Genomic DNA, 14,197 nt, shown 5'->3' on the forward strand with positions numbered 1-14,197 from the left:
CATGATAAAATTTGACCACCACTGCTCACAAGGGATAAAAAGTGAAGTGTGACTTGGCCTATAACTTTGCAAAGCTTAGATGTAGGGAGATAAAGCATATATACCAGTGACATGGGGCTGTAAGAATCACAAGATAAATGCAAAGTGCAAAGGCAATAGAGGGGAGGATGGGAGAAATGACTTGTGGTGGAAGAGGCTTCAGGGATAAAGAACATTTGAGCTGGAACTGCCGAGTCATGGTCCATAAAACACTCTAGATGAAGAGAAAAACAAAATAAACAAATAAAATCCCTGTAAACCCAGAGCAAAACAAAGAAAATCCTACAATTATTCTAGACATAAAATATCAGTTTGTACTAGTTAAGACCACAGGCTTTGGAGTTAGACATATGTGATTCCTATCCTGGCACCAAAAGTTATGAGCTAAGCAAACTGGGCAAATTTCTTAACTTCTCTCTTCCTGAGTTTCCTCCTTTGTAAAGTAGGTAAAGTAATAGTTCTTATGTCAGGATATTTGGGAGTAGTAAATGAGATAATGTATTACATGTAGTGCTTAACATGCTATGGTAAAGTCTTGATAAATGGTACTTATTATTATTACTAACACAGAAATAAACTATTGAAGTTTAAAAGTTGCATAAGGGGTCTTCATCTAGACAACCAAGAAGAATTTACATCTTCTATTTCCTAGATGTAATTTTCATGCTTTTTTTATTTAAAAATTTTTTTAATGTTTATTTTTAAGACATTAAAAGAAACTTTGAAACAATCTCAAACTTGAACGTTCAATGCAATAATTTTTATCTCGAACTATTTGAGAGTAATTGGTCAACCTGTTGTTCCATCACCTCCTGATGCATTAGCGTGTATTTCCTGTGAACAAGGACATTCTCCTATGTAACTGCAAGGTAACCAACAAAATCAGCAAATTAACAAATGTCCCAATAAGATTGTGTTATAGTGAAGAATTCAGTTTAGAATCACATGTGGCCTTTAGGTGTCATGTCTTTTTAGTTTCCTTAATTCTGGAATAGTTCCTCAGCCTTAACTTGTTTTTTGTGACTTGGACGCTTATGAAGATAGGAGTATCACAGAAGCAAGGCTGTGTTCTTTTCACTGTATTCTATCGGGTGGCTCATGATTATATTTGCTTCATTTACTCATGATGTTTACTTTGAATACTCGATTGATGTGTTCCAGGTTTTAGGCTTCTCCGCTGTGAGGTTACTCTTTTCCATTTTGTGTATGTTTATACGTGTACATGTTTACGTCTATATGAATATTTATGTGTAATAAAAACCATGAGCTCACACTAATCCAATACCACATATTTCATTATAGTTTTCTTTATTTTCATATTTTGACTCCCTTTTCTGATAAACTCTCATTATCCTTATTTTATTTACTTATTTGGTCAATCTCCCTATATGTAACCACTCTTCCATTATCACTGCCACAGACACACTTCTTACCAAACTTAGGTTCTCACAACCTTCACTAGGCCACCCTTCTGCACAGATGACCTCCTCACCCTATGTAGCTGTGACAAAGCATCCCAGGCCTTCCCACAGCATGGGCACCCTCCTCATAGAGGTCAGGCTTTGAGCCAATGCTCCAACAAAATCTGAACTGTTTGGCCCTCTTCAACTTGTTTTGGTTTCAACAGCTCTCATCTGGCTACCTCTCTGTGAGAACTCCTTCCTTAGTGTGTCAGTCTGTATAACTGCTCTGGGCCACCTTCACATGTTGATGTCCTCTTCACCCTCCTTGAGCTCTGGCACCCTGCTCTGAGCCAACATAGCTCCTTTGCTCAACCTCCACCACCAGAATAGGCCTTGCTCTACTTTACCTAATGGCTCTAGAACTGAATTGTTCAGTAAGGAAGGAAGGGGAAGGTAGGGTAGGGAAAGGAACGGAAAAGGAGAAAGGGGATGGGGAGAGGAACAGGAAAGTAAGAGGAGCTCATAGATGTATTTTTCAATAAAGCAAGAGTAAGTATTACTATTTTCCAAAGATGGTGAATAGAACTATTATCATGCAGTTTTTCTCATCTGGGAATAAGTAAGATGGCCTTCTTGTTTGATTATGGGGTCTGTGTGGCTTTCCAGCTGTTTCAAGATTACTGCACAACATTAGCTCATCTAAAAGAGAACAGCAAAGCTTCCTGTCACACTTGTAGACTGCAATGGATTGGATAGTTCTTGTACCATAAAAACCATCCATCCGTAGGCTGGCTTTCCACTCTCACTTCAGAACAAAAGGTAGTATACTTTATTTAGCCAATGTAAAGGTAAGCTACTAATAGCTTTAATATATAGGGTAGCATATTTTCTAACCTGTACTTTTGTATTTGGACATATGATTTTCCCTCATGCAAACCTTTTAGATATTGAGGAAGTTGGAAAGAAAGGGAGGTGACATGTTCAATGGCTCTAGACTTTATTTTTCTACATTTTATTTAAGCAGTATGTTTTAGTAAGTTGAGTTAGCACAATAGATTGAAAGCTTAATATAATGGATATGATTATACCTGTGCTATAAGGATATGCATATGATAATTTTACATAATTAATATAATCTATCAACTCCAATCAATTATAATATAATTATGTCATTTGTGTATAATAATGTAATTATATATAATGGAAATTATACCATAACTATAATAAAATATTATCATAAATTTTATAGGAGTATACTTTCAATAATTTTTACAATTTAAAATTGGTCTTTCAGATAAATTGGTACACTGATGATGCAGAACAGTATTCTTTTTGAGATTAGCCATCAGCTGTCACTTCTTGGACCAGTTCCAAATGAAGTGATTACAGACTGTCATTTAGATCAATGACAAAGTAATGGAGTAGTGACACTTTTCTCAAGTGGTAGTTGACATTAGGTGTTTAATCTGCCAAAGAAACACCCTTCACCTCATGTTACATGTAGAAAAGACTAAGCTTTTGGTATTCATCAATAAAGCTCTATATAATCTTGTGTTATAATTCAGAACTCTATGTCCAAAATAAGAAAAAAGTAAAGAACAAAGTGAAACAAATTGAAAACAAAAAAGAAAATACTTTGGCAAGTTGTAATAAGAGTACCTGTGTACCAGATTTAAGGAGATGAGAGGGACACTGTCTTTTTGCATATCAGAGACAGAATTTTATTTTCCTACTTAACACATGGCGCTATCTCTAGGTATAACTTCTCTCTGTAGACTGAATACTGTTCTGGCCTCATCTGAGTTGTAGTTGGATTGATCATAAAATTGCATAAAATCACCATTAAACAGAATATTAAGTAAATCTGTGCTTACGTGCCTGACAATAAAGTTTCCCCCACAGTCTGGTTTCTTATTTCATACCTATCTTGTCATCTTTTTATCTTCTGCTTCTTATTTTCTGTTAAAGTCATCTCCAATTCCACAGGAAAAATCGTTACAATAGTATTGCATAACTAATATTTATTGAATACCCTGTATTCATGGCATGTGTAAAGCAAACCTGAATTGTTGATGCCAATTATGCCATCTGTAATAACATCTTTTTAATGTTTAAAATTTAACATTGTCTCCAAGCTTAACTATGCTGACCGTCTGTGGCTACCTCTATGTAGAAGCGTTTTTGCCTCCCCTTGGTATTCATCAGCTAGGAAGATATGGTCCTTGGAGCCCAAACTCTCATTCTGTTTGAGTTTCTGTTGATGGGGAGAGAAATTCAATAGCTTCTGCTAAGCACTGTGCAGTCGAGATTAGTTAAAATATTCTTGGTAACAGGCCTTGGAAGGTTTTTGAAAGAGTTTCTTAGGTTTGGTTTTCCTTCCATCTGGTGATCTGAAGAATTTCCTAAATGATATTTTAGTCCTGCATTTACAATGAGATATGCTAGTTTTAACATCAATACCATTCAATTAACCCCTAATGTTCCATTAGGCATATTACTGAGCATGATGTAGCAAAAAGACTGTAGGCTATTGTGCCAAATGTAGATTCCAATCCTAGGCTCACTACTGCACAGCCCTGTGACCTTGAGTAAGTCTGTTTCTCCATCTTTAAAATATAGGTGTAATAATAATGCCTCATAATATGATTGCAAGGACTAAGTAAAATAAATGATGTTTCAAAGTGTGGCTGCCTAACATATGGTGGGTAAATGACAAATGCTAATTTCTTTCTTCCTTTCTTCCCTCAACGAGCAATATCAATACCTAAACGCAGACTGGGAGATATGTGGTTTTTTGGGGGGTGGGGAGGAAATGTGGAATTTATGCAAGAATATGGAGTTTAAAACTAAGATCATACCATTTTACCTATAGTTTCTTATCTTTCTAGGATTTGTAGAGTTTACATGGTAAACCTTTGTGAGGTTAAAAAGGATGTATAACATTCCTGTATCTTAGATGATTGATGTGAAATTGAAGTTTAATTATCTCTTAGATATGGAATAGGACGTACCTGGTGGTAGTTTGGGAATATAAGTGCTGATAAAAGGTAGCTGATTTGCATTAACAATATCTTGAGTTTATTTAGTGCCTGCTTTTTGAGCAACTTGAAGTATCACACTTATTCATCAAAGATATATTTTGAATTAAAGTTTGTTTTAGGGGTTGTATTTTTAAGAACCTTTTTTTTTTGAGGCAAAAAAATACTATATTTTGCTTCATGCACATCTTATTGCATTTCTATTAACATTTCTGTTTTAATTAGTTACTTTTTTTACTTGTAAATAACAGTTTTCTGCCTCCTTTTCAAGTATTAATTCTACTTTATTGCTCCAAGTGTTCACTCTTAACTGTTCTGGAAGAAATGACTCCTACCTAAGCATATTCTGTGTTCAGGTTTCCAGCATTTAATGGGACCTCCTGTGTACACAGTATTGTTCAAAGATGATGTATTAATCAAAAGAATAATAGCATTTATTGAGTGTGTTCTATGTAACTGTTCAACTGTTTGAAGTACTTATGTATGTAAAGTTTTTAGGTGAAAAACTGAGGCTTAAAGAGTTTAAGTGTCTTGCTAAAAGTCACACATTTAGTAAGTAGCAGAGCCAGGGCCTGTCTGACTTCAGTGCTCGTGCTCTAACTTTTAGATTACTATACTACTTCACTTTTGCATTACTGATCTACCTCTCCCATCACATTCTGTACTTTGCTCCCCTTGGGGTCTTTTTTCTCTAGATATTTCTTAAAATGTTCCTGGATACTTCTCAATGCCATACTTAGTCCTGATATCTCCTAGTCACCTTCCCATTTTTAAAAACTTTATATTTTGAAATAAGTTCAAATCTACGGAAAAGTTGCAAGAGTAGTACAGAGAGCTCCTGTATATTTACTTTACTCAGATTCACCAATTGTTTACATTTTGCCCTATTTGATTTATCATTCTTTCTATATGTGTGTCTTTCTCTGTATATTTATATACATACATACATACACATGTGTATGTGCATATTATTAATGAACCATTTGAGAATGATTTGGGAACATCAGGCCCCATTATGACTAAATAATTCAATGTCTGTTTCCTAAAAACAAGAATATTTCCTTACATAAATAGTGCAGTTATCAAAATCAGGAAATTTTACATTGATACAAAACTATTATCTAATGCACAGTCCATATTCAGTTTCAGCAGTAGTCACCAAAATATCTTTTATAGCTATGTTTCCCCAGCCTATCAGGATCTATCCAGGATCACACATTACATTTAATTGTCATGCCTCTTTTTTCTTTTATATTTTGTTTATTTATTTATTTGGCTGTGTTGGGTCTTAGTTGTGGCAGGCAGAATCTTTCGTTGTGGCACGTGGGCTTCTCTCTAGTTGTGACATGGGCCCCAGAGTGTGCAGGCTCAGTAGTTGCAGCACATGGCCTCCCTAGTTGTGGCATGCAGGCTCAGTAGTTGTGGTGTGTGGGCTTATTATTATTGCCCCGTGACATGTGGGATCTTAGTTCCCTGACCAGGGATTGAACCCACATCCCCTGCATTGGAAGGCGGATTCTTAAACACTGGACCACCAGGGAAGTCCCTGTCATGCCTCTTTAGTCCTCTTTAATCTGCAGTTTCTTGACCTGAATATTTTTGAAGATTCCAGATCAGGTATTTTGTAGACTGTCCTACAATTTGGTTTCATCTGATGTTTCTTAATGATTAGATTCAGTTTATGCATTCCCGGGAGGAGTAACACAGAAATGATGCTATATCCATCTTGGTGGTTGATAACAGGAGGCTCCCAGTGCCAGTTTGTTCTAATTTGTGGGGAGATACTTTGAGACTATGTAACATTATGTTCCTCACCAAAATTTTACCCACTAGTTGCAGTGTCCATTGATGATTTTCTAATTCCATCATTTCTTCTATATTTTTTAACTGGCATTCTCCTGTAAGGAAGAGCTTTCCCTTCTCTTCCATTTAATCACTCATTTATTTTTATGTCAGGATGAATGCAGAGATTTTTATTTTACTCAATAGGTTATAATCTATTACTATTATTAATTTACTTTAATGCTCAAATTGTTCCAGATTTTGTTAGTAGGAGCCCCTTCAAGATGGCTTTCATGCCTTTTTGATATGTTCCCATGATTTTTCAGTACTTCCTTACTTTCTGATGCAAGTCCCAGGTTCATCTTATAGTTTCTCTGCTGTAGCCCTAGAGCGAGTCTTTATCCAGAAAGCCCTGGTTCCTTTTAGTAGAAGAAGGTATTTTGAAACCAAATTTCCTTCCCTCATCCCTTTTTTCCTTTCTCCCTCCTTTCCATTCTCCCTCCTTTTCCTTCTCTGCCTCCTCTTCCCTCCCTCCCTCCTTCCCTCCTTCCTTCCGTGCTTTGTCCAGGTATAGAAGCTCAATCATATCAGAATATTATGGAAATTTGTTTGAATCTTTTGTGTGTAAGCATTTCCTGATTCTGTGGTCTTAATTCTTCAATATATATTGGGTTTGATCATGTCTTTGGACTCTGGGTTTCACACTCATCCCTGCTATTGTTTGGGCTCCTTTTTTCCCTAACTTGGTACTTGATTTGTACCTATCACTGATGTTGTTTTCACTCTCTTTTCTTGGCTGTAAAATTTAACTTATATTTTCTTTTCATCCACATTTAACTTTAGCCTACTCCTCACATTCATATTTATTCTTCTAGTCCCAGGTAATACACTTAAAGAACCTTGACTGGCTGCCAGACTAAGATAGGACACTTACTCCATTGATAAGGACTTTATTAGAAATTCTGTTACTATGCTTCAGTGTGTAGTAGTCTTGGGCTCAAATGGACCAAGACAATGATAAGTTTTTGTTTTGCAGAAGTATGGTATCTGGATGCAGCATAAGGAAATTGGATATGAGCATTTATCCAGCTACCAAATAGAACCAAATGTTCAGGAAAAGCTAATGGAACACTAAGACTGCACTTTGTAACATCTTTAAATATAGCAAGCTCAACTGTGTTATACTGTTTAGCTGAATTCATAATCAGGTGTGTGGTATGGGAAATCCTTCAGAGAAAAGGGGATGCTAGAAGAAGCACAAGACATATGTTTTAAAAGAAGGTACATCTTACGAAGATTACCATTTCTTTATTGAGGCTGTATGGTGAGAATCCTCAGCTCATTTCAGTGAATTCTTTGGTGAGTTACAGCCATATCTGCGAATCACAAAAAAACAAATGAACCAACAATAACAAGCTCCAAAGAGGTTTCTGGTTGGCAGGCTGGAGAGATGACTGTAATTGTTCCCTTGAATACTATGTGTAGCAACATGATAGCTGGGATGGGAGGAAGCAAAAAAGAGCCTTTCCCCAGTCACTTTTATTCCAGCCTTTGAGCTAATAGATAAGAAAGTATATAAATATGTTAAACATCTTGCATTCTGGTTACTTTTTTGTTTTACTGTGGTTAAGTAGATAATTGCAGAGCAATTTGTGAGTCATACTAGGAAAAAAAACCTCATGATTTAAGTCATATTTTCTTAATTTAATTCAAGTTGTGTAAAAGGAAATCCATTTCTCAGTCACTCACCATATTCACAGTTTGTCCAGTGAGTTTTGGCATTAAAAAAATAATCAAATCTCCTTCAAATGAAACAAGGTTCTCCACTTCTGAGGATATTAAAAATAAGTTCCTCGGATGCTGGAAGGTATATCTCAAGGGGGATCTCTAAGGATCTTTTGAAGAAAGAGCACCATCACTGAAATAAGTATGTCATGTTGGATTGTCTCTGCTTGGAAAAAGATGAAATATTTTGAGTATATGAGTTTTTAAGGGTATGCTTAAAAAGACAGTTCTATTTACTATGAATTCCCTTGATCATGCTGTTTGATAGTTGAAGACCCAGCTGCGGCAGAATCATCTTTACAAAGGCCAGATCTCATCTTTATGGAATGTAGGTTAAAACAAAAGAGAGAGATTGGACTGAATAGATACTGCCTAAGATATCACCTGGAAGTTGATTTTTTTCTGTTTTAATGTGTCCTAAAGGCAGAGTACTGAAATGTAGTTCCTTTTAGTTGACTTTGTAGGTAATTAAATCTGAATCAATTTAGTCAATAATATTCACTAAGTAGTTATTATTATTATTTTTCAGTCAACAGGCAGAGTTCTTTTCTTGTCAACTTGCTTCTCTTACTGGGATGTCCCCTGACCCCTCACTCTGAAGAGAAAGAGGATTGTAATAACTCAGTAAGGGATGTTTGAAATGAGGGTATGAAGCCTTGGGTTCTAATCACAGAGGTGCTGTTTCTTACGTCCAGTGTTGCTGGTGGATCAGAAGCCATTGGCACCACCTGGGAGCTTGTTAGAAATACAGAGATCCAGGTTCCATTCCTGAGTTTAGTCATAATTTGCACTTTAACAAAATCCCCAGGTGATTGAGATTCATGTGTATGTTAGAGTTGGAGAAGCACTCATCTGTAAATTTGATAATAATTTATAGACTATTTAAAAAGTAATTGGGAGGTCAATATGGGTATGCCTTCAAGCATGTGAGGAATTTATTTAGAATGTATCGTTAGAGGTGGCAAAATGTTTTCATTTGAGGGAGGACTGTGCAAAATAAAAATTGCTTGCAGTTGTGATCAAATAGTCAAGTAGTCAAATCACATAGAAACATACTCCCAATAATGTGTAGGTTTTCTGCAGTCCTGGGTGTGAAAAGGTTTGACTTTATTCAATGATGTTTCTTCTCTATGAGCCTTAAATAGAGAGGGCTTCCATCTCTGGGCTTCCGTCCTCCCTCCCTCCCTCTCTTCCTTCCTTCCACAACTTTTGAATTCATGTAGATACCCCCAATTCCAAGCTAATACCAACTGTACTTTCTCATTACCCTCTACCATTTGGTGGAGAAGGCTATATAGAGGCCAAAGTCATTACTTGTAGGCCCTTTCAGCAGACAGAGTTAGGGAATATATGTATTTATACTAACCTGTGTGTATGCATATTTGTAAATATTTCTCTATGTATCTATTCATATCTCTGCCAAACAGGAGTCTGTAATGTTGTCTTCAAATCTAATCCAAAATCATATGACTCAGTCTAGTACGACACCCCACCCACTTTCTTTTTTGTAACTTCCTACTCCAACAGTGAGAAACCTGCCTCCCACTATCTACCATCCATTTATTTAATTTTCATTTCTAGTTATATATGTACAGTGGCTTCAAAATTGTTGACTTGGATTCCATGAGAAACAAATTTACCAACTAGAGTATAGACTAGGATGCTTTTGTGTAGTTTCTTTGTCTTTGGTTCTACAGTCTCTACTCATTTTTAGGTTATCAACTTTTTCTCCTACTGCCTTCAGTGAGGTTATTTCATTCATTTGTAATATAGTTAGATTCTTTTGTCACAGTCTGCACATCTTGGGATTCCCTGACCTCCTAAATGATTTTTTAAATTTGCATGCATTTGGTTTACTCTTTGTGCTGTAAAATTCTTTGGGTTTTGCCAAATGCTTCTTGTTAGGTGCCCACCATTACAGTATTATTACAGAAAGTTTTCATCACCCTGTGCTTTACCTATTCAACCCTCCTCTCCTCTCCCAGAGCCTCTAGAAATCACTGACCATTTTATTGTCTCTTTAGTTTTGCTTTTTCCAAACATTATATAAATGTAATCATACACTATGTAGCCCAGCTACCTGCCTGGCATTTTTAAACTTAGCAATATATATTTAAGATTCATCCATGTTTTTACATGGTTTGATAACTCATTCATTCTTATTGCTGAATAGTATTCCATTAAATGAATTTACTACAGTTTGTTTATCCATTCACAAATTGAAAGATATTTTGATTTCTTCCAATTTTTGCAGTTCTGAATAAAGTTGCTATAAGAATTTTAATGCAGGTCAAAATGCAAATTTTTAGGATTTCCTCTATTTTTGTTGTTTTTCTTTGAATACATATTTATGTAGTTTTTTTAATCAGCAAAATTTTCCATATACGTGTACATGGAGAAGCTATATGTGAAGTGGTATATGACATTTTGATTTTTCCCTTACATTTCTTTACAGATATTCAAGAATTTTATGAGATGACATTGCTAAATTCTCAAAAAAGTTGTGAGCAGAAGATAGAAGAAGCCAATCAAGTTGCACAGAAATGGGAGAAGACATCCCTTCTTGCTCCATGCCATGATAACCTTCAAAAGTCTGTAGAGGTATATTACTGAAACTTTTAAAGTACTAAATATTTATTTATACCAGTAAATACCAAAATTATTTATACCAGTAAAGAAGTAGTAGTTGTTAGTAGTGGTAGTTGTTGCAGTAGTAGTAATCATTATCAACAAATGTGAACAATAATAACAGAAACTTAGTTACATACCATACTGCCAATATTACATACCAATATTACATACCATGCTGTATATAATATTTACAGTTGAAAATCCAGATTTTGCCAAAAAATAAAATAGGCATAGGAAGGACATGATTCTTCATATTATATAAGTGAGTTCTGTTATGAGTATTGTCATAGTTTGAGCTGACTCAAGTATTGGGTGGGCCAAAAGTTTCATTCGGTTTTTTCTGTAAGATGACTTTAGTAGCACTTATGTGTCTTTAACTTCATTTGAAACAATTTTGTTAGATTGTATGTGACAGCTGTCATATCAGTGTGCATTATAAAATTATCAAAATTGGTGAATTTTTGTTTAGCCATTTTAATATTCAATATGGAAGAAAAAAAGCAACATTTTTGGCATATTATGCTTTATTATTTCAAGAAAGGTAAAAATGCAACTGAAATGCAAGAAAAGATTTGTGCAGTGTATGGAGAAGGGGCTGTGACTGATCAAATATGGCAAAAGTAGTTTGAAAATTTTGTGCTGGATATTTCTCACTGGATGATGCTCCACAGTCAGGTAGACCAGTTGTAGTTGATAGCGATCAAATTGAGACCAATCAATGTTATACCACACAGGAGATAGCCAACATACTCAAAATATCCAAATCAAGTGTTGAAAATTATTTTGTTGGTAATTTGTAACATATATTTAATTATTTATAACATATAACAGTAATACATGTATATTTAAAAATAAAGATGAGGCTATTAGAGAGACATCTTGCAAGATGATGCAGTAGAAGGAAGAGCCCTTACTTCCTCTTGCGAGAACACTGGAATCACACCTAACTGCTGAACAATCATCAACAGGAAGACACTGGAACTCACCAAAATAGATACCCCATATCCAAAGAAAAAGGAGAAGCCACAAGGAGACAGACTTTGACAGGACTCGGGAAACAGAGACTCCACTGTTGGATGGCACGCACAAAGTAGCGTGTGCATTAGGACCCAAGGGAAGGAGCAGTGACCCCATAGGAGAGTGAACCAACCTACCTGCTAGGGCTGGAGGGTCTCCTGCAGAGGCAGGGGGTGGCTGTGTCGCACAGTGAGGACAAGGACACTGGCAGCAGATGTTCTGGGGAGTACTCCTTGGTGTGAGCCATCCCAGAGTCCACTGTTAACCCCACCAAAGAGCCCAGGTAGGATCCAGTGTTGGGTCACCTCAGGCCAAACAACCAACAGGGAGGGAACCCAGCCCTACCCATTAGCACACAAGTGGATTAAAGTTTTTACTGAGCTCTGCCCACCAGAGCAACAGCCAGGTCTACCCACCACCAATCCCTCCCATCAGGAAACTGGCACAAGCCTGTTAGATAGCCTCATCCACCAGAGGGCAGACAGCAGAAGCAAGAAGAACTACAGTCCTGCAGCCTGTGGACCAAAAACCACATTCACAGAAAGATAGATGAGATGAAAAGGCAGAGGGCTATGTCCCACATGAAGGAACATGACAAAACCCCAGAAAAACAGCTAAATGAAGTGGAGATAGACAACCTTCCGGAAAAAGAATTCAGAATAATGATAGTGAAGATGATCCAGGACCTCAGAAAAGGAATGGAGGCAAACATCGAGAAGATGAAAGAAATGTTTAACAAAGACCTAGAAGAATTAAAGAACAAACAAACAGAGATGAGCAAAGAATAACTGAAATGAAAAATACACTAGAAGGAATCAGTAGTAGAATAACTGAGGCAGAAGAATGGATAAGTGACCTGGAAGAGAGAATGGTGGAATTCACTGCCACAGAACAGAATAAAGAATGAAAAGAAATGAAGACAGCCTAAGAGACTTCTGGGAAAACATTAAACGCAACAACATTTGCATTACAGGAGTACCAGAAGGAGAAGAGAAAGAGAAAGGACCCAAGAAAATATTTGAAGAGATTAGAGTTGAAAACTTCAGTAACATGGGAGAGGAAATAGCCACCCAAGTCCAGGAAGCGCAGAGAGTCCCATACAGGAGAAACCCAAGGAGAAACACACCGAGACACACAGCAATCAAACTGGCAAAAATTAAAGACAAAGAAAAATTATTGAAAGCAGCAAGGGAAAAATGACAAATAACATAAGGGAACTCCCATAACGTTAACATCTGATTTCTCAGCAGAAACTCTACAAGCAAGAAGGGAGTGGCATGACATATTTAAAGTGATGAAAGGGAAAAACCTACAACCAAGATTACTCAATCCCCACTTCATTTAGTTGTTTTTCTGGAGTTTTGTCATGTTCCTTCATGTGGATCTCATTCAGATTCGATGGAGAAATCTAAAGCTTTACAGACAAGGAAAAGCTAAGAGAATTCAGCACCACCAAACCAGCTCTACAACAAATGCTAAAGGAACTTCTCTAAGTTGGAAACACAAGAGAAGAAAAGGACCTACAAAAACAAACCCAAAACAATTAAGAAAATGGTAATAGGAACATACATATTGATAATTACCTTAAACGTGAATGGATCAAATGCTCCAACCAAAAGACACAGGCTCGCTGAATGGATACTAAAAGAAGACCCATACATATACTGTCTACAAGAGACCAACTTCAGACCTAGGGCCACATACAGCCTGAAAGTGAGGGGATGGAGGAAGATATTCCATGCAAATGGAAATCAAAAGAAAGCTGCAGTAGCAATACTCATATCAGAAAAAATAGACATTAAAATAATGATACAAGAGACAAGGAAGAACACTACATAATGATCAAGGGATCAATCTAAGAAGAAGATATAACAATTATAAATATATAGGCACCCAACATAGGAGCACCTCAATACATAAGGCAACTACTAACAGCTCTAAAAGAGGAAATCGACAATAACACAGTAATAGTGGGGCAATTTAACACCTCATTTACACCAATGGAAAGATCATCCAAACAGAAAATTAATAAGGAAACACAAACTTTAAATGACACAATAGACCAGATAGATTTAATTTATATTTATAGGACATTCCATCCAAAAGCAGCAGATTACACTTTCTTCTCAAGTGTGCACAGAACATTCTCCAGGGTAGATCACATTTTGGGTCAGAAATCAAGCCTCAGTAAATTTAAGAAAATTGAAATCATATCAAGCATCTTTTCTGACTACAATGCTATGAGATTAAAAATCAATTACAGGGAAAAATACGTAAAAAAACAAAAGCACATGGAAGCTGAACAGCACGTTACTGAATAATCAGGAGATCACTGAAGGGCTTCCCTGGTGGCGCAGTGGTTCAGAGTCTGCCTGCTGATGCTGGGGACACGGGTTTGTGCCCTGGTCCGGGAAGATCCCACATGCAGCAGAGTGGCTGGGCCCGTGAGCCATGGCTGCTGAGCCTGTGTGTCAGGAGCCTCTGCTCCACAACAAGAGAGGC

At 36.6% G+C, this 14,197-nt stretch overlaps 1 protein-coding gene across 1 annotated transcript in view; it reads left to right on the top strand.

Moving 5' to 3' along the window:
• DLG2 (discs large MAGUK scaffold protein 2) overlaps nt 1–14,197 on the top strand; it is a 2,048,212-nt gene that overhangs the window by 289,655 nt on the left and 1,744,360 nt on the right. The window contains exon 3 of the mRNA XM_032641314.1: nt 10,503–10,648. Coding sequence (XP_032497205.1) covers nt 10,503–10,648 — 146 coding nt within the window. The remainder of the gene's footprint in view (nt 1–10,502; nt 10,649–14,197) is intronic.

The sequence above is a fragment of the Phocoena sinus genome, chromosome 8 (assembly GCF_008692025.1).
Source record: "Phocoena sinus isolate mPhoSin1 chromosome 8, mPhoSin1.pri, whole genome shotgun sequence".
In the NCBI taxonomy this organism is placed as follows: domain Eukaryota; kingdom Metazoa; phylum Chordata; class Mammalia; order Artiodactyla; family Phocoenidae; genus Phocoena; species Phocoena sinus.